The 21,599-nt window shown below is 37.6% G+C and overlaps 1 protein-coding gene across 7 annotated transcripts in view; it reads right to left on the bottom strand.

The window, feature by feature from the left end:
• Positions 1–1,593: 1,593 nt before the first annotated feature.
• Positions 1,594–21,599, bottom strand: part of cpne4a (copine IVa) — a 101,361-nt gene continuing 81,355 nt past the window's right edge. For 5 of the 7 annotated variants that reach the window (XM_069195240.1, XM_069195241.1, XM_015357031.2 and 2 more), the window contains 7 exons: positions 20,477–20,610; positions 17,432–17,486; positions 16,515–16,566; positions 9,323–9,456; positions 8,630–8,866; positions 8,205–8,300; positions 7,760–7,917 (listed from right to left, as the gene is read on the bottom strand). In XM_069195240.1, coding sequence (XP_069051341.1) covers positions 7,843–7,917; positions 8,205–8,300; positions 8,630–8,866; positions 9,323–9,456; positions 16,515–16,566; positions 17,432–17,486; positions 20,477–20,610 — 783 coding nt within the window. In that variant the 3' untranslated portion in view covers positions 7,760–7,842. Of the gene's footprint in view, positions 2,136–7,759; positions 7,918–8,204; positions 8,301–8,629; positions 8,867–9,322; positions 9,457–16,514; positions 16,567–17,431; positions 17,487–20,476; positions 20,611–21,599 lie in introns of those variants that run through there. The other 2 variants (XM_006635529.3, XM_015357033.2) reach the window with 2 other exon arrangements.

Raw genomic sequence — 21,599 nt, forward strand, 5'->3', positions numbered from 1 at the left:
CTGAATCCAGCTTAGATCACATTTTATGTCAGACTACCCATAATGCATCTTTTCCGACTCCTTCCTTTAAAATGACTCGAATCCATCCCCACGAGAGAGCTGCCCGTCGAGCATCTCTTATGTATTCCTTCTGTATAACCTCAAGAGAGAAGCAGAGCTGGTTTTCCCGTGGTTTTCCCAGCGGACTCCTCACTGGTAACACAGGGGGTAACGGGGCAAGCATTTGAAATCTGTGGTGTAGTATTTATTCAAAACCACGTAAAGCGGGTTGGAAAGGTTTAATATCTCAGTAGTTACAAACATTTTTTTATGTAACATACAGCTTTTATAGTAAAAAAAGGATCGTTACTCATGACCACACTGCAAATCACTGGAGAGAGCTGCACCTTTATACTGAGGGGCAGGAGGATACAGGAATGGGGAAAGTCATTACATGAGCCATGTGACCCAACTACACATTCACTGATCTCAATTTTGTCACACAAGAAAAGCACATGGATACAAAATTGCGAAATTACAACTCAGCAGCTTATAACATTTCCCTTTGTCGAGTAGAAACAAAAGATGTTCAACATCATTGAAAATGAAAAGGGTTCTTCTAACCATCTTCCGAGCACAGTAGAGATGTATGGTATTCATTTGTTGACATGAGTTAACTGCCCATGTTTTGAACAGACCCACTCATCCATAGAGGTGTTACAATGTAATAAGCCCCACATGCAACCTGGTACAACTAGCCTCCTGTCTGTCATTAAGGAAAAGAGATGCTTCATGCAGGGAGGGGTGTTTGTGAGCTGCACCCACAAACCACTGCTCTATTAATTCCTGTAGAGTACTATCTCATATTCACAAACACAAGAACACCAATATCACACATTATCTAAGAGGGTCCAAAATCAACAAAATACTGTAAGTAAAAAATTACTATTCTTTTCAGAATTACATATATATAGCTCTCCTTAACAATGCTGGAACACGTCAGAAACATGAAGGATCAGAACCTGTGGCAGATGGCCTTGTGCCTGTGGCCTCACTGCCCCTCTGGAAACTAGACACTATCATCCTTATAAAAATAAGCAAGGTCTTCTATTAAAATAAAATGAAAAATATGCTAATTATTTCTCAATTGTCAAATATGAATAATACATTTTGTGTTTCTAAAGCGAGATAAAAATCTTAAAACTAGTGACCTTGGAAGCCACTTGCTTGAAGATTTAATAGTGTAATACTTTTTGTATTTTCACTTCTTAAAAAGCATTAAAATACTTTTAATGAAAACCAACAGCAATTATAAAACATTCTGAAAGAAATCTCATACAAATGTCCAATGTTTTACAACATGTTTTACATAATAATTACACAATCAATAATGCATAAATGTGTCATGTAGCATGAAGGAAGAATTATTTTACCCATGTATTGCAAATGTACTTAACATTAACCTGGCTAACTTTGTGAGGTCATCCTTTTTAGAAAGCACTTTTAAAATGGATGACCTTTTTCATTCCATCATTTGCTAGAGATAATTTATGTGGGATTCAGAGATTTTGTGAATTAATTTTTTTATCAGACTAAAAGAAGAACTCAACCCGTAAAAACCTGTCTTTTTATTATTAACATGCAAAATACAGTGCACACATCCGCTTAATCAGAAAAGAAAAAAACTGTTGGTTGGGAGCAGATGAAACTAATACAGTTAGCTATCAACTTTTCCTTGATCCAAAATGCTTTACAGTGTAAGAATATTACGAAATTTAGCAAAATCTCAACAAACCTGTAGAAAAACCAATACAGACAACTTGTTTTTTTTTTCTTCAGTTATTTTCAAGGCGACATGCTTATACGTAAAGGAGTCAGTTTATCTTCATAAAAATGTCCTCAACAATACAACTGTGAAACAGATGCAAGCCTCTGGGCTAATCATGCAAAAAAATCTTTTAGATAAAAATCACCAAAACGTGCTATTTTTTTTTCCAAGAACTATGTAAACATGTGCAAAGACTTTAGGGGCCGAATGTCCTGGAAGACTCGAAATCTGACAGACCCTTGGGCTTGATTCCCTTGCCGTTGTAATAGTCTACCACTTGGTTGGGAACTTCTGCCAGAACGCTTTTTGCCAGTGCTGCAGGGGAAGCCTGTAAATATGAGAAAAAGCAGATTAGTTCGAATTTCAATAACCGAATTGTTGCATTTGTGAATGTTCTTGTAGCAAAAAATATGGAAAATTGGAAATCAGACTGAAATTCTGTTAAGAAAGTATTTTCCCCCAAGACCTTATTGTTGACTGTTAAATCAAGACTGGCATCGTGAGACAAGAAACAGTGATACACTGGTCAGTGTCCTCCATGTCTTAAAGCAAGAGGGAAAAACGTTATCTTTGTGCATCCAACATCATTCTCCACAAAATGAGAAATCACAAAAGGAGTCGATCCTTATATCATGTAGTACATAAAAAAAATAATATCTACAGTATAATGTCTGGGAACACAAAAAAGTGTCAACACAAACAAATTGTTTGAAATTCCATGCCTGATTATTTTCAAGCAGCATTCAGCTTGTGATTTTAACTCCACATCAAATCTCTCCACACCAAAGGAAACAGTAAAAAATACACAAGGAGTGCACACCTCCTCCTAAACTTCAATCCGAAGAGCTCTGGAGATGACTGTTAAAGAGGCAGGGAAGAATGTCTGAGTTTTTTGCACATCAAAAAGAAAATAGCATGTTAGACTAAAAGCAGAGCACAGACTGTTAAAATGTTCTGTACTGTAACACAAAAGTAGTAAAATGAAAAACCAAAAATACGCTGTTTATGCACATGAATCAGAGTTCCTTTGAATCTGTTATTATGACTTAATTCCCCAGGAAGGACTTTGTTTTCAAAGTGAAAACAGCCCCTAACACACTCCTTGGTTCAGTCTAAAGTATTTAACGGGAGAGAAGAGCAACAGGTTTTCAAACTGATGTTTGATGGGGAGGCTCCTACCAGCCCCCGAATCTTAACAGAGCATGGAAAGACAGTTAGAGTATATTAGGACAATGTGATCAACAATAAGGAACATTATCAACCTGCATGACAGAAATAAGTATATCCAGCTGTGATGGTGAACAGGGGGTGGAGTGAGTAGGGGTGAGAAAAAACCAACAAGACGTAAGAAAGATGTTCATCATTGCGTATCTTGAGAATGTGGATAAATTGTCTGTAGACATTGGTAGATAAATAAAGGCAAATCTTCTCTTCTTAGCTCTACTCTTGTAAGATTCTCCAGATCAAATCATGTGTACCACCGACTCACAAAATAAACTGAACATTCTGTATGTAGTATGCAAATACATTGTTTTTCTCATTTTATTTTAATGTTAGAACACATTGACCTTTGCTGATTTTCTACAGTGCTTTATTAGATCATTAACTTCCCTATAACTGCAAAAATGCAATTTTATTACAAACTCTCATTAGCTATGGCCCGCAACACCTCCCTCCTGCCTGGCAGATTTCAGTCACACACAGAGCATACTGGCACCTGAACTGGAAAGCTTTTGAGATGCAGAAAGAGAAACTGAATTCAAAATTGACTGAAAACTTAAAATCTAAAATATTGCACCTGTACAACATCTACTTTTCAAGCTTACTGCAGAAATGTGAAAAATTAAGAATATTAAATGTAGTTTATGATTAAAGGAGGACAAGGAGCCCAATATTTGTTGAATGAACAACCTTCCTCTATTTCTGAACACCGTAGCTCTATAGCAACCTCCTGGTTAATCTTGATTTACATCAGAGCAAGTGAATTCAAGCTAAAATATCAATGAAAAATGTGTCTGCAATCACACGTGACTGTGTCTTCAGAAACTTTGTTACATAAAATGCCACAAATTCCTAAAGAGCTTTAGATCAAGGATTTGGTTAGTTACAGTTTCCCTGACATCAAAAGAAAATGGGTCCTTCTATTTTCTGTAATCGCCATAAAATTCCAGCAACACAGTCGTCTTTGGCTCAGTCTCACTGTTGTAATAAAATCCTGGCAGATGGCTTTGTCCTTTCTATCAAATTTTAACTCTGCTCTGTTCCCAGGACGTATATTATATTTCCAGTTTTGCAGCAATGCCAGGCATTATTCTGACTTGGCATGTTTTTGAATATGATTATTATGTTGACAGCAGAAAAAATAAACACAGTTGGTTAATCCAATAAAGCTTCAAAGTTACTAGCAAGACATATGGCACTGTAAGGGATTAGTAAAATGACAATTTAATTATTTGTTCAATACTGTACACTAGTTTAATATTTTATTACTAGGAAATTAATGAGTTTTGTTTTTCAGATCAGCAGCTTCTACCTTCTTATTTCATTATGTTTGATATATTATAAAACAAATTAGATCTATTTATTTTCATTTAAATTTTCAGTTACTGTAGATCATAACATTACAGCAACGCTACTGATTTGGGGTTTGAAATCATAGCTTGTGGGTGCTATCTTTGAAGGTTGTCATAAAAGGCAAGTTCCCTTCTGTTATCATTTTCATAGATTCCTCTAGTATATAATTGCCTCTAGAAGTCACCTTTCAGGAATCGATTAGTCCCTTACTTAGCAGTGAATGTAGTCTTCAACAGCCTCAGGGAAACCTTCTGCTTGTCAAAAGAGCAGCCTCTCTCTCTGAGAATCCTGCATGTATTAAATAAATGAGCCATTAAGGAAAAGGGGGATTTGAGATATAATAAATGAGATGGAGTCACTTGCTCACATAGCTGAGAAATATGATTTTTCATAAAACACAGCAGACTTACGTTAGGTTCCAAGAGGCTCATCGTTTTATTTCACTATCCTTCCCCCTAACTCTTCAACTGTATTTACAAATCTGTACATCACAAAACAAAATCCATCATGCAGTGGTTCTCTCTGAATCCTGGTTCTCAGAGATCTCTGAGTCTGCTGGGTTTTTGCCCCAGCTGGGCCCATTTTCATCACTGCTAATTGGATCTGCTTGCATTTTTACATGCAGCCCGTAGTTTCAAACCAAGTAACTAAAGTGCATTGCTTCCAACATCTTCAGAAACTTTACGCCGTTTCTCGTCAGTGTCCTAATTAAGGATCTGCTCCCTTACTGACAAGCTCAGAGTTTAATGAACAGGCACAGGTGGGAATGTCAACGTATCAGACCGAGCCACAGTGGGTGGCAGTTTTTCCTTCTGCTTACATCAGAATTGGTCACATTTCATCTTAACACACCTGAACACAGGCGGTTCTGAAACCCAGTAATTAGTACAGGACTACTGGGGACCCGCACAATTACAGATCCCATTCATTTCTAACAGCTGAAAGTACATTTAAAATATTTCATATAAAACAGTGAAGTTGGATTTCCTGTAAACAATAACAAGGTTGACTTTATTCCTTCAAATGAGTCTGCGGCTCTGAACCTTGATTTAAACTGAGGAACTCATCTTAAAGTGTAATTTTATTTTCAGGTGAGAATCAAACATACTGTACAGTGTACCTCAACTGTAACTAATCTGAATAACGCTGAACCTCAACTTTCGACTATACTGGTTACCCTTAAGAAATGCAATTTAGGCCAATAAAGTATTCAGACAATGATTTTCTAAAACTGCACGCATAGATGATAATCAGATAGTCAGTTTAATCAAATAATCATTTTTTTTTCTGAAAAATAAGAGAAAACAATAAATAGTAGTGGGATATTATTAATTTCCAATTGTTTTGCTTGGACCTCTATGAAAATAAAGGAAATTTCAGTGAGAATTTCAGCAAAATCAGTGAATTCGCTTTTATTTATAATTTTCAACAAATCTGTAGGTTGTATTGAAATAAATGTAGAACACCTTGTCATTGTATGGAATTATTTTGTACACTGTAATACTGTACATGTCCTTAAAACCATATGGAGAGATCTGCTAGCAACCAGCAGCCATATCACCCTGCAACTCACAACTGGCAGCCCACTGAAGCTAAGCAGGTGTGAGCCTGGTCAGTACCTGGATTGGAGACCTCCTGGGAAAAACTAAGGTTGCTGCTGGAAGAGGTGTTAGTGGGGCCAGCAGGGGGCGCTCACCCTGCGGTCCATGTGGGTCCTAATGCCCCAGTATAGTGACGGGGACACTATACTGTAAACAGGCACTGTCCTTCGGATGAGACGTAAAACCGAGGTCCTGACTCTCTGTGGTCATTAAAAATCCCAGGGCGCTTCTCGAAAAGAGTAGGGGTGTAACTCCGGTGTCCTGGCCAACATTTCCAATTGGCCCTTACCAATCATGGCCTCCTAATAATCCCCCTCTATGAATTGGCTTCATCACTCTGCTCCCCTCCCCACTGATAGCTGGTGTGTGGGGAGCGTTCTGGCGCACTATGGCTGCCGTCGCATCATCCAGGTGGGGCTGCACATTGGTGGTGGTGGAGGGGATCCCCATTACCTGTAAAGCGCTTTGAGTGGAGTGTCCAGAAAATCGCTATATAAGTGTAAGCAATTATTATTATCTGAGATTCAAAGCTCTAACTAGTCCAACTGCTTATAGTACTGTACATGCCAAAACCATTGTAAATGTTTTATTGATAGTTCCTGTAGGCTGGCACCAACAGTACTGAGTGCCAATCACAGGTAAATCCCAATTTGAGGAAAGTGTTCTGAAAGGAAAGAATGAACCAACCTTGAGTGGGTGCAAATAAGAAGGTACAATCAACTTTGGACTTTTGGACATACAGATGTATGCCGCCTGTATGATACGTACATAGTATAAATATTAATGCACATAAATAGGTGCACAAAAAGGTGCAATATTTGAAGCCAATAATTGTGAATTTCCTCCTCCAACATGATGTACATGCTTGCTGCAGTGCTAAAAGGATTAATCTGTAAACAAGGGAAACAGACAGACCGAGAATAAGATTCCGATGTGGGGCCGGAGAAGCACATGAGCAGGGTCTGTGGTGCCATTCTTACATCGGTGACCTATCGGTCCTCCCAGAGGTGCAGTAGAAACATGCCACTATGAGTTTGCATTTGACCCGCTATTATTTATCATAACACCTACTGTACCCTGCTTCATCGCCAACGATCAAAGAAAAAAATTCAAACGATAAACAGGAGCTGGCTGTACTGTACCAATATAAGATCCCCGAGAGTCCTCTCTATAGTTAAATTCCTTTTCTTTTTCATCATCATTTGGCAAACTGGAAGTCCTCACCACCCAGCCTGGAAGTTCGCAGGAGGAAAGCAGTCAGGACCACGCTACACGGTTATTAATCAGGTGAAGTGAAATGAACTGTGCTGCTGAAGTCACTACAAGATGTGGGTGTTGTGTGAGGAATATTCGTTACAATCTCCAAGAAACTGTACACGTGCAAAACATAAAACTTGGGTTTCAAGTACATTTTTTTTAAAGCTTAGGATATTTGTCATATGCATGAAATAATATTTTAACAGTTGGTAGTCTTACCAAGCTATAGTTGAGATGGTAATTTCATGCCAATCAATCCAATCAATCAATACAGATATTTCTATGACCAATAACCAAGTGAACCCTTTGCTTTATGCCAAGATATGCCTATGCCTTCAAAATATCAGTAAGTATAAGGTGCAAAGGATTCTCTTCTAGAGATTAATTAGCCCTAACTAAAAAATTGATATGGTAATCATGCTTTGACTCCTTTATTTAGTTGTGGATAAAAATGAGTAAAAAGTAAAGAGGATGATGATTATTTCATATGGCAACTTTAAAAGCACAAGTGACAAATCAATAATTTCTCGTAACAGGCTTTATTCCAAGGCATGAATGATGATTCTGCTCTGAATTTTAAACGTACGCCACTGTGTCAAGACCCTAAGTGGAGTCCAGGCTGCACAGACTTTCTCGGTGTGAAGCTATTTCTTGTCTTGGCCGCCTCCTCATCTTCCCCTATTACCAAAGAGCAATGGAGCATTTTAGAATCAATCAATCACATCTACGACCTATTGATACTAAACCTCCCATGTCATCTTGTTCAACTATTAATTATTTTTTCATTATGGTTTAAGAGTGCATGCGGTAATTAGCAGTGAGTACATTTATGCTTTGAATCATTAAATCTTGTCACATTAAGAGAGCTGAGGAAATTAACAGAGAGCATATTTAGTACCATTTCAGCTCTATACATATTCTGCATGGCCTCCTCAGAATAGTAATGAGCTGATTATGTAACTAACCTGTGGCATCTCTACCACTGAGCTATCCAAATCCCCCTTAATTAATTGTTCTGCAAGGTGTTCTTTTGATTTGAGCAGCAGCCTGCCTGAACAGACCTAAACCAATTTGAAAAACCAGGTCAAACAAGCACAGATCACACAGACGGACCCAGGAAGTGTTGTGTTGATGGGATCTGGAAAAGATACTTCAGGAAAAACACTTGATTGCATATGGTTTTTATGAAAAGCATGTACTTCTCATTTCACAAATTAAAATTGAACACTTTTGCAGACTCTTCACTAAATGTTCTGAGAGATGCTGTGAATCTGAGCACATATAAAATATGGCATAGGTTAAAAGCAATGTGTCAAAGTTACGTTTGTGGAATTAGCAGGACTGTAACATTACACCACATGGTGACAAAATAAAACAAAACGGAACTCACATGCTTGAAATTCCTAAACGGCACAAACTGCACAATATCCCGAAGAACCGGTTCACCCTTGGGAGACCTGAGGATGCCATCGTCCCCGTCCAGCATCTGCATGTCGCTGAAGTCCGCGTTGCCGATGCCCACGATGATGACAGACATGGGGAGATGGGAGGCATGGACAATCGCCTCTCTGGTGTCGGCCATGTCTGTGATCACTCCGTCCGTCAGGATCAGCAGGATGAAGTATTGCTGTCACGAGAGGAAGCAGGGTTAGTTCGTGTCATGAAATGTCAGACAGATTAGATTTTGGATTTAACATTCTTAAACCCTTTCACAAAGAGCTGAACCAGCAGAATAATGAATTCCTGGCTGGCAGACTACAGAAAGCTACTGTAAGTCATGAGTGAGTCAAGCCAGGTTTGCGAATGACTTCATCCTCAGAGCCCAAGCGAATGATAAGCTCCATTACAATACGACTTCTGCCCAACTCAAAGTTTCATCAAGGAGTGTACCTTAGTGGGGAACTGAAAAAAATATTTTTGAGTGTCCTCAGAAGTGTTCTACAGTGATGTTACGCTCATGGCAGAATCTGTGTGAAAAAATATTAAAATTGAATTGCGGTATATGAGAATCACTAAAGCTAAAGAGAAAGAGTATTTTCGGGACAATGACAGGAGAAAACCTAACCTTCACAGTTCCTCTTACCATGGCTTCCTTTGTGTGCATCTCTTCGGACGCGGAGTTGGCCACTTTCATAATGATCGGGGCAATGTTTGTTGGCCCATAGAGCTGAATTTTCGGAAGGCAGTTCTGATAAGCTTCAACAACCCCTTGTATACCTTTGAGCAAAAAAGAAGCAAAGTGGAACAATTAAATTGTACGAGGATATTTTAATTCCTTTATGCAAATATCAGATGTTTATGCAATAATACCTTAATATTAATCAGAGTTTTACAGGGTGTTCCCTTGAGTGTCGAGGCTCTGATCATTACCTTTAAAACTATACTGTATGTCCTTAGAACAAGGTGTGTTTTTTTCAGAAGGAAGGAGCTATTTTGAAACATTTAAAACCTTCAAGGAATCATCCTAAAGACCTTTAGGTCAAAATAAAATCATCCATTTTTTAACCCTTAACGGTCTGCAAAATTTCAGCAGGCTAAGACTGCAAACCGCAATGTGTGCTGTTTTTGTAAGAGGACAATCATCCATTATCCACAGCTGTGTGATCTCACAGTTGGTCATGGAAAAGTGTCACAACACAGGGCACCAGGCAGGACTACATCTCAGAAGAGACACCAGCCCATCGCAGTGCACGGGCGCAGAAAGAGGGATAGATCAGAGATACTAATTAGCCCAGACAGCATGTCTGTCGAAGAAGAAAGGACATTTGAGCACCTGGGGAAAACTCTACATGGACAAGGGTATAACACGGTAACTCCACACTGCAGCAGTCCCAGTCTGGAATTGAACCTTTGACCCAAGAGTAGTAAAACAGCAGCAGTAACACTCAAGCCACAGCGCTGACCCCTCCCGCCCAAACGTCTTATCCAAGACATTCATACAGAACCATGCTGGATTTCGAACGGAATGCTCCAGTATTCTTGGTCTTATTTGGTCTACTTCCAGAAACTGTCCATGGACTCCTAACAGATATATTCAAGGATAGTGCAATTGGATACATCCAGATAAGATAAGGACTTTTTGGAATACACTTCCTTAGAGGCTGGCCACATTACTGCTCAGCACACATCTATTCATTACACACTTCCCCATCATGCAAAGCAATAACAGCCCTGTGGATACACAAGAACATTATAAAGTAATTTGAATGCCTCTTCTAAAGCAGTGGTTATCAGCCCTGGAACTGGACACAGTCTCCAGGGGACATCTCTCTAGACTAACTGGAAAAACATCACCTGTTTGTGGGAAGATTAGGAACACTTATTGATCAATCTAGTAACAAACATGTTCAATTAACTTCTTAATTAACTGTGGTCATTGAGGGCTGGAGGGTTTTGTGACATGTTCCAAATGGTCTCTAAATTACTTAGTTTAACAAATCAGCTGTTTAACTGATCACAATCAGACTGCTCCAGTCTTTAGACTCTTTAATTGCCACCTATAAAATGTTTTTATAAAGTAACCATATAGAGTATTTTGAAAACAACTTTCTGAAAGCTAAAATTGAAAACAGAACTGTGCTCATAATGTTTGCAGCTGGTTTTTGGGGTAGGTTTTTCCCAAACAATTTTACAATTCAACAACTCATTTTCGTAACAAATTTTCATGTCAGCATTAAAATAGCTACAGTACCACTAGTAAATGATAAAGTTGAAACAGGAATAGGAATGGACCTCTGACATCTCAAATAGAAAACCACCATTGACAAAGATCTAAAGCTCAGAAACTTAACAATGTTACCAATGTTAACCTGATTAACTGAACAAACTATTTGTATACACACCAAATCATCTAAGCCAACAAACTAAAGTGCCCATTCAGATTCCTACAAGTCATTTCTAGTTCACGGCACCATCTGGAGCAACTATAAGAAATGTTCCACAGATGTTTGATTTAAAAAAAAGAAAGAATGGAAGATGCATTGTAAATGTGTACATTTATTTTGAGAGTGAAGACTGTGCTTTACATATCACGTTTTATATATTTCGTGTGTCAATTTATTACTTAAAGTTATTTCTTCATCTGGTAATAATTTTCTGCAAAAACACATTTACTCTTCTTTATGGTCTCTTAGCTAACCAAGTACTTTCATCATATATTTTGAACCAGAACATTACAAAATTAATTTCAGAATCTTATTTTATACATTGTATAAAATAAGTCTTGAACTGTAATGACATTGATAACCCTCACCATCTTTTCTTCTAAGGTCATATTATTGACAACATGTTCAGGTATTATTTACTTGGCTGGAATATTAATTATTATAAAAAAGTTATGTCCAATAATGTCAAAAGCCAAGACTTTCAAAAGCGAGTGCATAATTATGTCAAGACCGGCAATACCGATGGCGTAAATCTAATTGAAGTCTGCAAATGCAAAACAAAATGTCAAGTAGCAAGTGTGCAGACGCTCTTTAAAACACCTTCTGGGACAAAAGTACTTAGAATTTATATGTCCCAGCCAGACAATTTATTCCCTTTATCATGAACTGTAATATTTTTTAATCACTGCATCAGCTGCAAGTGTATGACACATAAATCCTTAATCAGTAAAGCAGCATACGACAACTCAAAAACTAACTTCAAATAGTCTCATAAACAAGGAGCCATTTCAGGGTATAAAATATTAATTAAATAAAAGGTCAGGAAATGCAAGTATTCCTGGTAGGTGAGGATAATACCACTCAAAACAGAAGGCCTACAGAAGGCTTTGAAATACCCCATTTATAGGGAGGCACATTGATGTTTTCTGTATGCACCGAATAACGGTTTTAACTCTGTTGTTTGAACACTTTGATTTGGTGGATGGCCTCATCAACCTGTTTGGGGCATTTAAAAAAACCCACAATGCGGGTCTGCTTTTTCAGTTCATTTGTTCTCCTCGCAGCCAGGCACTAATATCCCTAGGTTATTAACAAACAAATTAATTTAATTGCAATCTGCTTTTGTGACTGCAAACGTATTTGTTATTCATGTGATACATGTCCCTGTTATTCATTTACAGAAACTAAATTATTTAAGCTTTCATAAAACATTGACATATATATGCCGCCTGCCATAAGTATAGGAACAGTGAAGTCAAAATTGCTATTTCTGATGTTTAATCACACAGTGAGATGCAAAGATTAATATGAGGCAAAAGCACAGAATGTCACCTTTTAGTTCCGGATATTTCTGTGCATATATGCTTGAAAAGTTTAGAATTTTTTATTACAAGATAAAGGAAACGTAATTTGGTGCCATGGAATTTATCTAACTTGTCGTATTAGTGTTTGTCTGTGGTACAATCTGGCATTACAGTGGGTCAGTGAACTACAGTACGGTGATCGTCATAATGATGTAGTCTTTGAGCTGAGTTGGGAGGTCTTTGAGTTGGGAAGAGAAACGTCACATTTTAAGATTAAGGGATGAAACAGATATCTGTCTTGCTGTAACAACAGGTAGAATACCAGTCTCAGATACCAAATGAGCACGAAACAGAGCTGAATGGAAAATGCCGCATGTCAAAGGGGATGCAGTATCAGGATTCACCAGAAAATGCCTTCCATAGTCAATATTTTGGGATCCATCGTCCACACTCATGCACAGACTGCAGCTCTGCACCTCAGGGAGGTTGAATCACAATGTTACTTGTACAGAAGCACCTGACAGCTCCAACCAGATCTATGGCTCTTCCATGTTTCACCACTGTGTTTGCAGCCTGAAGCCACAAATGAGCTTAAATAAAGTTCAGCAGAAGCTCTCTCCGCTGGGGAATGCCTCTTGAGGTCCCACCCTCCCAGAAACCAATGAACCTGCCAGCATGTCTCTGGACGATGGGAGGAAACAGGAGCACCTGGAGGAAGCCCATGCTAAGCTTCATGTCTGATATTTTCTCCGGACCCAGGGAGGCCCCACTAATTACAGGGAGCTGTAATTAGCCATAGGTGTTTGGTTTGAGGAAATTCTAATTGACCAGTAATCTAAACAGTTGGAATCAACTTCACTTGATGTATCATCAATGTTGTATGTATCATTCATATCATGGCAGGTATTTCTTTTGTTTCAGTGTACCACATTTTATTTTCTTGTAGATTATGTCCTGTTATGACTTTGCATCGGGTGTCTTCCTACACTATGTCGGCTGTGTTTTTTACGTACTGAAGCTTGTGATTCAGCATTTGCTTTCCATGCTGAAAGTGCTCTGAACAGATTTGTTCCATATGTGCCTGTCCAGAGTGGTTTGTCGGCAGGCTCCCTGGGGCTTTGGAGTATTTTTCTGGTAAGAATCCTGCTGAAACCATTTAAATCCTGGTAAAGTGTTGCTTCCTATGGACGGCACTAAAAGTTGACACACCTGAAATGCTCAGTATTTTCCTTCCCAAAGAGGAATAAACTTAAGGACGCCTGGCTGGACACAGCACACATGGTTCTGTGGGGCATGTGGGTGAATCAGGGAGTAAAATCAGTGTCATCTTTGAAAATTCAGCCAGTCACAAGAACACCTGCAAAAAAATCTCCTTTTGTTCAAACTGTCCATATAAAATTACATATACTGTACAGTGTTACAGATATGTTAAGATGTGTTACTGAAGTCTGGCACTGCCCTTTGACGTAAGCCTGCCTGTAAAGCCATGTGCCCAAGATGTTCCAGGCTTTACAAATGTAAATTTTTACGTAGAACAATAAAAGACTTCTCCCAGCTCTCTAACTTTTTATCTCGGATCTCCCAGCTCCCTGCCTCTCTCAACTAACACCACTCCATTTCTGACTGCTGCAACACAGCCCTTTGTCCAAACAAGCCCACGCAAGAATGCCACTCAATTAGTTCTCTAATTACAGACACAGGCGAGATAAATACAAGCGTATTATTTCTGTCCGTCTCACTGGAGGCCTCTGGTGGCAAGCCAATTGCCATTGCGAATACAAATTCATTATGCTCGAATGTCTTTTGAATCTCCTAAACTGTAGGATTTCTATTTGTCCAAACTCTGTTCTACCTTGTTTTCACAAAAGGAAAAACCCAAGTTTTTAACACGATAATTAAATCTTTTTGAAAATGGCTCTAAGTCTGGAAAAGAAAAACAGAAAGCAGGAGACTGGCCATTAAGTCCTCTTCAGATGATTTGTATTTTCAAAATTAATTTGGCAGACAATCCGAAAATAAATAGATTAATTCAATCAACATTTACACATTTGCCAGAGCAATAACTTACTAATGGCTCTGGTAAAACCTAAAATGTATGTGAGAATAATTACTAATCAACACAAACCACAAACAAAATAAAGCACCTTTCATGATTTAAAATGATTATTTAGGTATGAAATCGTTTAGAATTTTGGGATCTTTGTATAAATTGGTCTAAATCAGACTTCTGTAAACAAACTGAATTTTGCAAAAGCTGCATATTTTCCAGCCACATTAAAGTTTAATGGAATTAAATTGTCAATGTACTTCACCCAAGATACAGTGTATTGATCCTAAGTACCTCTGAGCAACATCAGCCTATCAATTTCAACAATTATCTGAGCAACAACCACCTTGTGAAAATGTCATTTAAAAGTTTCATTTTTAAAAGTTCATCCATAATGCTAAATACATATTACTGCCCATCAACCAAAGCACTATGGGAAAAGAACACAGTAATTTCTATGACACCACCGCAGTTCTCTCTAAATTGAAGAAGAAAAACATGTTTTTGTCTATTGTAGACTGTACTTAATATTTTTTTCCTGATGAATTCAATTAAATCTCTAGTGTAAAATGAAACAGAAAAGAAGAATAACCTAGAGCCTCAGCCTGCAACTCCATTAGTCTCTCCCTGACTTATTAATTTTTTAGCTTGATCAGTAATTTCAATTTGCCAAAAAAACCCAAATCATATGCTGGCAGAGAAAACTTAATGCACTTGGGGGTGCATGCAGGGAGATCTCTCTGCAAAATAGGACTTTTCGAGTTCTTTTCTCTTCCACTTGAGGAATGAAGCATTCCGGCCTTTTTAAAATATTACAAAAAACAAAACAAAAGAAATGCTCTTCCTTTGACTTTGAACATCTGTGCAATTACTCTATCCCCAGCACATGTCCCAAAACTCAAATTCCCCTCCACGTGAAGCTGCATATTCAAATCAGATTAAATCTTTATGGTCGTCTTGTGCCCTTGCTTCATATAATGGGCTGAAGACTCTCTAGCTTACAGTGCTCCAGTGGCCTCTTTACTGCCAATATTCATTTTTCATTGTTCTTGTCAGTTTGTGTGATATATTAATCTCTCAACATTATTCTCCCGTCCAATGCTTTTTCTTTTATCTACCATTATCTGTATATAAACTGTATATTTATTCCAAAGATCTGTTTCAGAAGTGTTTAGATATTCTCTCATTCAGTATGTCAATGAGCTGTTGCAAAGCCTCCATCTGTATGTTATGTTCCCACTATGCGAATGCTGCTCTGTCTATAGATGATAAAAATGGCACTTCACAGACTGCAAAGAGACACAAGCAAATCTATTTTTAACAACATTAAATGCAGATGTTACAATGATTTGTCCTTACACTCTTAAAACTCATTATTCATCTATTATAAAACACTCTGAATTATGAGTTAATGTTTTGACTGAAACAGAAGACATGTCAATCGGCACAGATTTGGAAACACGTGGCATTCTCGGCCTTTGTCTTTCGAGACTGTCTGCACGGTATTAGTACGGCCATACTGCAACAGCACTGCACCTTGCTGCTGTGCTTTCATAGCATGTTCAAACTGCAATGGCAATGTGTGGAATACAGAATCGCATTGGTGTTACATCAACTTCCTTATGGAAAAATATGTACATGTAAGATAAGGCCAAAAGAAAGAACACACTAGCTGATCTTTGTGCAAAACACAACACTAACAGATAAAGTTTCATAACATGCATCCATAATACAGCAAAATGTATGGACTGGAATTATAAGTTATTACAAATGTTTTCTAACTCAGTGTGTTAACAGAATTTATACAAATAACAGATTTCTAGGATAAGAAACAAAATTCTGACTGAATATACTATGGTAAACATAAAGATCATTTACTTGTTGTGTAAGATAACTACATTACGTACTGTAAGTTACATTGCACCAGGTGAGAGTGGGCAGTTGTGAGAAGAAACAAAAACAGCAAAGAAACTGTTTTCAACATACAGCAGAGTGTGGATGCACACAGCATGACTGTAAGCAATGGAAAAAAAAACTCACCAGCACATTCTGGGTTGTCTTCATTAAAGTTCACAGCAAAATCATGAGACACCTAAGAGACATAAAAATAAAGTACATACAAAGTATATTGGGCTAATAAATTAATAGCATGTAAAGGGCTCAAAGCTGTAAATGAATCTACTGGTAGCCATATACCCGGTAAAGTTTCCTCATAAAAGTGCTGAAGTGGATTGTTCCATTAAGGCTAAAATGAGAGGCTTAATTCAACACATAAAAACTGCAAATATTTTATTAATCTACAGAACATACCTCTTCTTTGCTATCGTCATTATGGAAATTGGTCTGTAATGATTCTGTAGGTTAGAATTCAATTAAGACCGCAAAACTGACCAGTCTGCATCAAGGCGTGGCATTACAATTGTGCTGAAAACAATTTAGAAAACTGTGGAGCCCCCCGAGCTGACAAAGCTCCTGCCTCTAACCTCTTCAGAATGATGTATAATGTAGTTGAAAAATAGAGTGTGGGGAAACTGAGCAGAAGCTCAATCTACACATCGTCAGTACGCAGGTAAACAAGTTTAATGAGCAGCTGCTGCAGAGGAGTGCCACATAACTCTGGTGCTATCTAAAGAGTTTCTTTAATAATGCACAGCAACGGAAATTGATCTAGTCTTTGTGGTTTTCTGTTTAACACTTTAGCTTATATTAAGAATTTCCTTGGTAGAACAGCATTAAAACCTGGGTTCCCTGGAAAAACTGAGAATACCTGATGGTTTGGTCTAAATTTTGTTCTGCAAATATAAATGAAATATTCTCTGTTTAGCAGTAAGGACGGCAATCCAAACAGTGAAATCAGTCCCACTGAATAAGAAGGAGCTTATTCATGTTTTGTACTGTGCTGTATATGTGTCCTCTGAGACTTGCATTGTAACTAAAAAGCATACTGTATGTCTTACCTTAAAGTCAGGTGGTATTCTTGCTCCAAAACCAAATGCAGGAAACATTTTGTCACTAAATAGAAGAAGACAAAGAAAGTATACTTTTCCTTCTTTCGACAGGATACGGTAAAAATACGGTAAGTTTTGTTTTTGGTTATATCAGGTTTAAGGTTAAATTAATCTTCTTACCAAATTTGTGCCACTATCAGTTTGGTTATAAACTTCATTTTTGAACTGCAACTGCACTGTAGTCTTGGATCTTGTAATGTACCCCTCCTGTATAACCTCTTTCTAATGTTCTGCTTTATTGTTATAAAGGTCATGGGCACCACAGTCCTCTTTAGTTTGAAGCCAATCCATTGACTTCACATTAAGCCACATTATCCTCAGTGGCCTAGTAGCTCAAAATACGTTAGAATAATGTTAGTGTAATACAGAAATCAGTGTTTACAGCCTGCCTCGCATCATGTAATTGTACCTGAGTGGCAGTCTTAAATTTGCTAAGAAAGATATGAATTACAAATCGATGTTGGAGGCGGCCTAAGCTATTCTGAGCCAAAGTCAAGGTCATTTTCATAGATTTCTTTGTACAACAAATGGAAAATTAAGCCAGGGAAGATTCAGATGAACTGAATCAGCAAAAATACACTGTTTAATTCTGTCTCAGGCACACACTTCACACCCTCTGCCATCTGGAAAGATCCATTCCACAGAGGAGAGGAAGTTTCTGCAAGGACGTTGTTTGATTTTAATCCTAGCAAGCTGGAAGTGATATGAGATTTTCTCTAGTGAAAACTGTTAATGACCTGTTCTTACATGAATAAATGAGCTTCTTGATTGTACCAATAATAGGGAGCTCTGTGTGAGATCTACCTCTTGCATTTAATTTTTAATTAGTCATCACTCATCAACATACCCTAAATGCAAACTAACTTAGAAGAGGAACACTTTCTGCTGTTATTTTGTGTAAGTATAAGTTTACAGCCTGTTTTTTCTCTGGTTTGTTTTTGTGTACCCATTGAGAATACAAGTTGGTGAATAATACTGTACAAGGTGATTTGTTGCACTCTACTGTCCATTTTTAATCAATGTGAAATATTGGTGCTGGAATTGGTAGTGTCTGGGAGAACTTGGAGGTGTTTCCTTCCAGCAATGCATCTAAACAGAGTTAAAGCTTTGGCTTAATCCATCTGGCCACAGAGCACAGAGGCTGAGGCCCCCATTCAGAGAGGACTTAACCCAGGAGTGGGCTGCAAAGTTGGAGATGGGGTGTAGCAGGACAGCGTGAGGCAACATGCGAAATGGAGGTGTGTGATTATGATCACACTTGTTTGTCTTCATCCCTCCTGAACTTCAGTTAAGAATGTCCTTTTAATGTGTAATACAGTAGTGTGTATACAGTAAATGTGTATACAGTAGTACACATTTACACCTTCTCCTACTGTATATATTTAACTTTCTGTTTACCATACTAATCCATGCTAATGCTACCCGTCTACACACCTACAGTATGCTATTCCAGATTTAGCTCTGAGATTTTTAGCTTATGTGTTCCTTCAGTATTTCTACTGCTTGCACTGTCGGCCACTCTGCACACTGGACACGTCGATAGTCAGTGGCATCTCCAGTACTGAAGTAGTTCAACAAGGGAGCTGCGTCAGCATGCGTAGGCTGCAAAGGAACAAGTAGAGGTTTATTACTGCTGAAAAGAGAAGAAAAGAAACACAATGTGGACGAAACACTGTGTTTCTTTTCTTCTCTTTTCATCATGGAATAAGCCTTTACTTGTTCCATCTCCAGTACTGTATGTGCTCATTAATTGCACCAAACATTTGCATCCTAACCATTACAAACATTCCAGACGAGCTTAGATGTGCAATGGAATTGGAACTTGTTCAGTATGAGAGCAGGATTACCAGGAAAGGACACTGGCAAAGGGTTTCACAAAATGCAGCAGTGATAATCCATCTGGGAAGTTTTTTTTTTAGCACTTTTCACTTACTCTCAATGGAAATTTACAGGTGCTGCACTTTTTTACAGACTTTGTAAAAATTATTTCCAGCTGTGTTGCTGTTTTGTGGGCTTGCTATATTTATATCCAGTAGTACACATTTATCATTCTAGTTTAGTTTTAAGACACACAGTGCTGAACAAGAATTTACTGTACATGATGCAATTAATGTGGCCAGTAAGAAACACCGCTGTTGAGTGAAAGTAGAGAAAAAATAAAAACAGCTCAAAGAAAAATAAAAATACTGGTCAAAGAAGCATATGATTTGCTTATGCAATGCAGCTTTAGTGTTTTATGAGTGTTTCTGCAACTGTGTCAAAATCTGATCTGGTAATGCACTTCATGGACAGATACTCAAAGGCTGTAAACAACCTTGAAGAATCTCAGCCACTGCCCCCATGTTAACCCCATCATCACAAATAATTCACCAGGACGATTCCCCCTGGTTTTAAAGTTAAAGTTTTAAAATATGGATGTCTAAGAAAAGCTTTTCCTTTTTACTTTAATACTTGGTGGTTAGAGTCTCAAAAATATTACACTTTATATTATATTGCAGCATGGTCACCCTAACATCCTAAAATCCGAACTGATAAATACACTGTAATTATCACAGCTGTTTAACTGTAGCATGTTAAACAACAAAGAATCGAATTTAGAATCACCTCCACGTTTCACAACTCTTTTTCTGTGCTGTGTTCTAACGCATTCCCCTTTCACAAAAACAAGAGGAATCATGTTTTACACAAATTAACATCTCGGATATCCTCATTCACTCTCCTGTGGGATACAAATAGGGGATAAATTTAGAATTTCACAATGAATTGTGCGAGGCTTCCCTTTCTAAAGGTTTAAGAACAAATGCTGTAGAAAAGCCGTTTTCTCTGTATGTCTGCTCTCAACTGTCTCCCTAGTAGAAGACAACAGATTTGAGTGTTTGACCTGTAACAAAATGCTTGTGGATATTATGTGTCTAAATACAAACACTGTGGAGTTATTTAACACTGATCTGTTCAAGTGATGTTCTGGGTCCGAACCTCACTTTCAATACTTACCTATCATAGTCTTGACATATCTCCCCAACAGCAACCAAAGCTTTCAGATATTCATTAGGCTGATAGGGATGGATGTAGTGCAAAGAACAGCTGTTTCGTGGATCTCCATTCGACGCTGTAAAATCAATTGCTACCTAAAAGACAAACAGTAATAACTTTGGTGAACACCACCAATTACTTGTAATTTATGCATACTCCTGAGCATAACAAAGGCCTTTAACTTTAATAGCACAAAATGATAATTATCACATGAATGAGCTGCTTCCTCATCTGGATTTAGTAATTGCGAATCATTTTTCAATCTTTGTATTTATGTACACATTAATATAAAACACCGAGGCATAAAATGAAGTCAAAAATAAAAGAACAGAAATAGTAACCCTTTAAAGTTATTCTTAACTTTTTTATTTATTTTAACTTTTTTATTGCCTGGATTGGAAGCAGAGATTCTTTGTTTTGCCTGATGACTGTACAATAGCTAATTAATGCTTTTGATGTTAATTCTGTAGAGGAATAAAAGACGCTACCTACATTTTTGGGGGGATTTTTAGATTGCTGAGATAATGACTCTTTTATGCAAGATAAGCTAATGAGCAGGTGTGTTAATAGAGCAATGCTGTTATAAACAGCTTCTACCCCTTTATTCTTTATTCTGTAAAGAGTCCAAAATAGTCTTTTTGTCTTTACAAGATTCTCACAGCTGGTATATTTACTTCTTCTCTTATATAAGATGTGTTACTTTACACATTTATTAACACTTCTGGAAATGTGGACAGCTGCATACTATAAATATAAATACTGCAAAACACGGCAGATTTGAATTGTACTATAAACTAAGTAATTGGTAATTGTCATTTGAAATTAAACTCTTTTTTACTGACAACAAAAAGGAGTTGTTTTATTTAAAGACTGTGTCTATCCATGGAAATGTTCCAGCAATTCCATACAAATATGAATATATCAGCACAGGTTTATTGAAGGCATGTCCTCACATGGTCCACTGTCTAAAATTAATATGTAATATATTTAAGCAAAATATACTACAAAAAATACAATGAATACAAATACGTACAAAAATGGGTACACACACAAAATAAGAGCATGAGAGATTCAACAACAAAGT

The sequence above is a fragment of the Lepisosteus oculatus genome, chromosome 10 (genome assembly GCF_040954835.1).
Source record: "Lepisosteus oculatus isolate fLepOcu1 chromosome 10, fLepOcu1.hap2, whole genome shotgun sequence".
Lineage (NCBI taxonomy): Eukaryota > Metazoa > Chordata > Actinopteri > Semionotiformes > Lepisosteidae > Lepisosteus > Lepisosteus oculatus.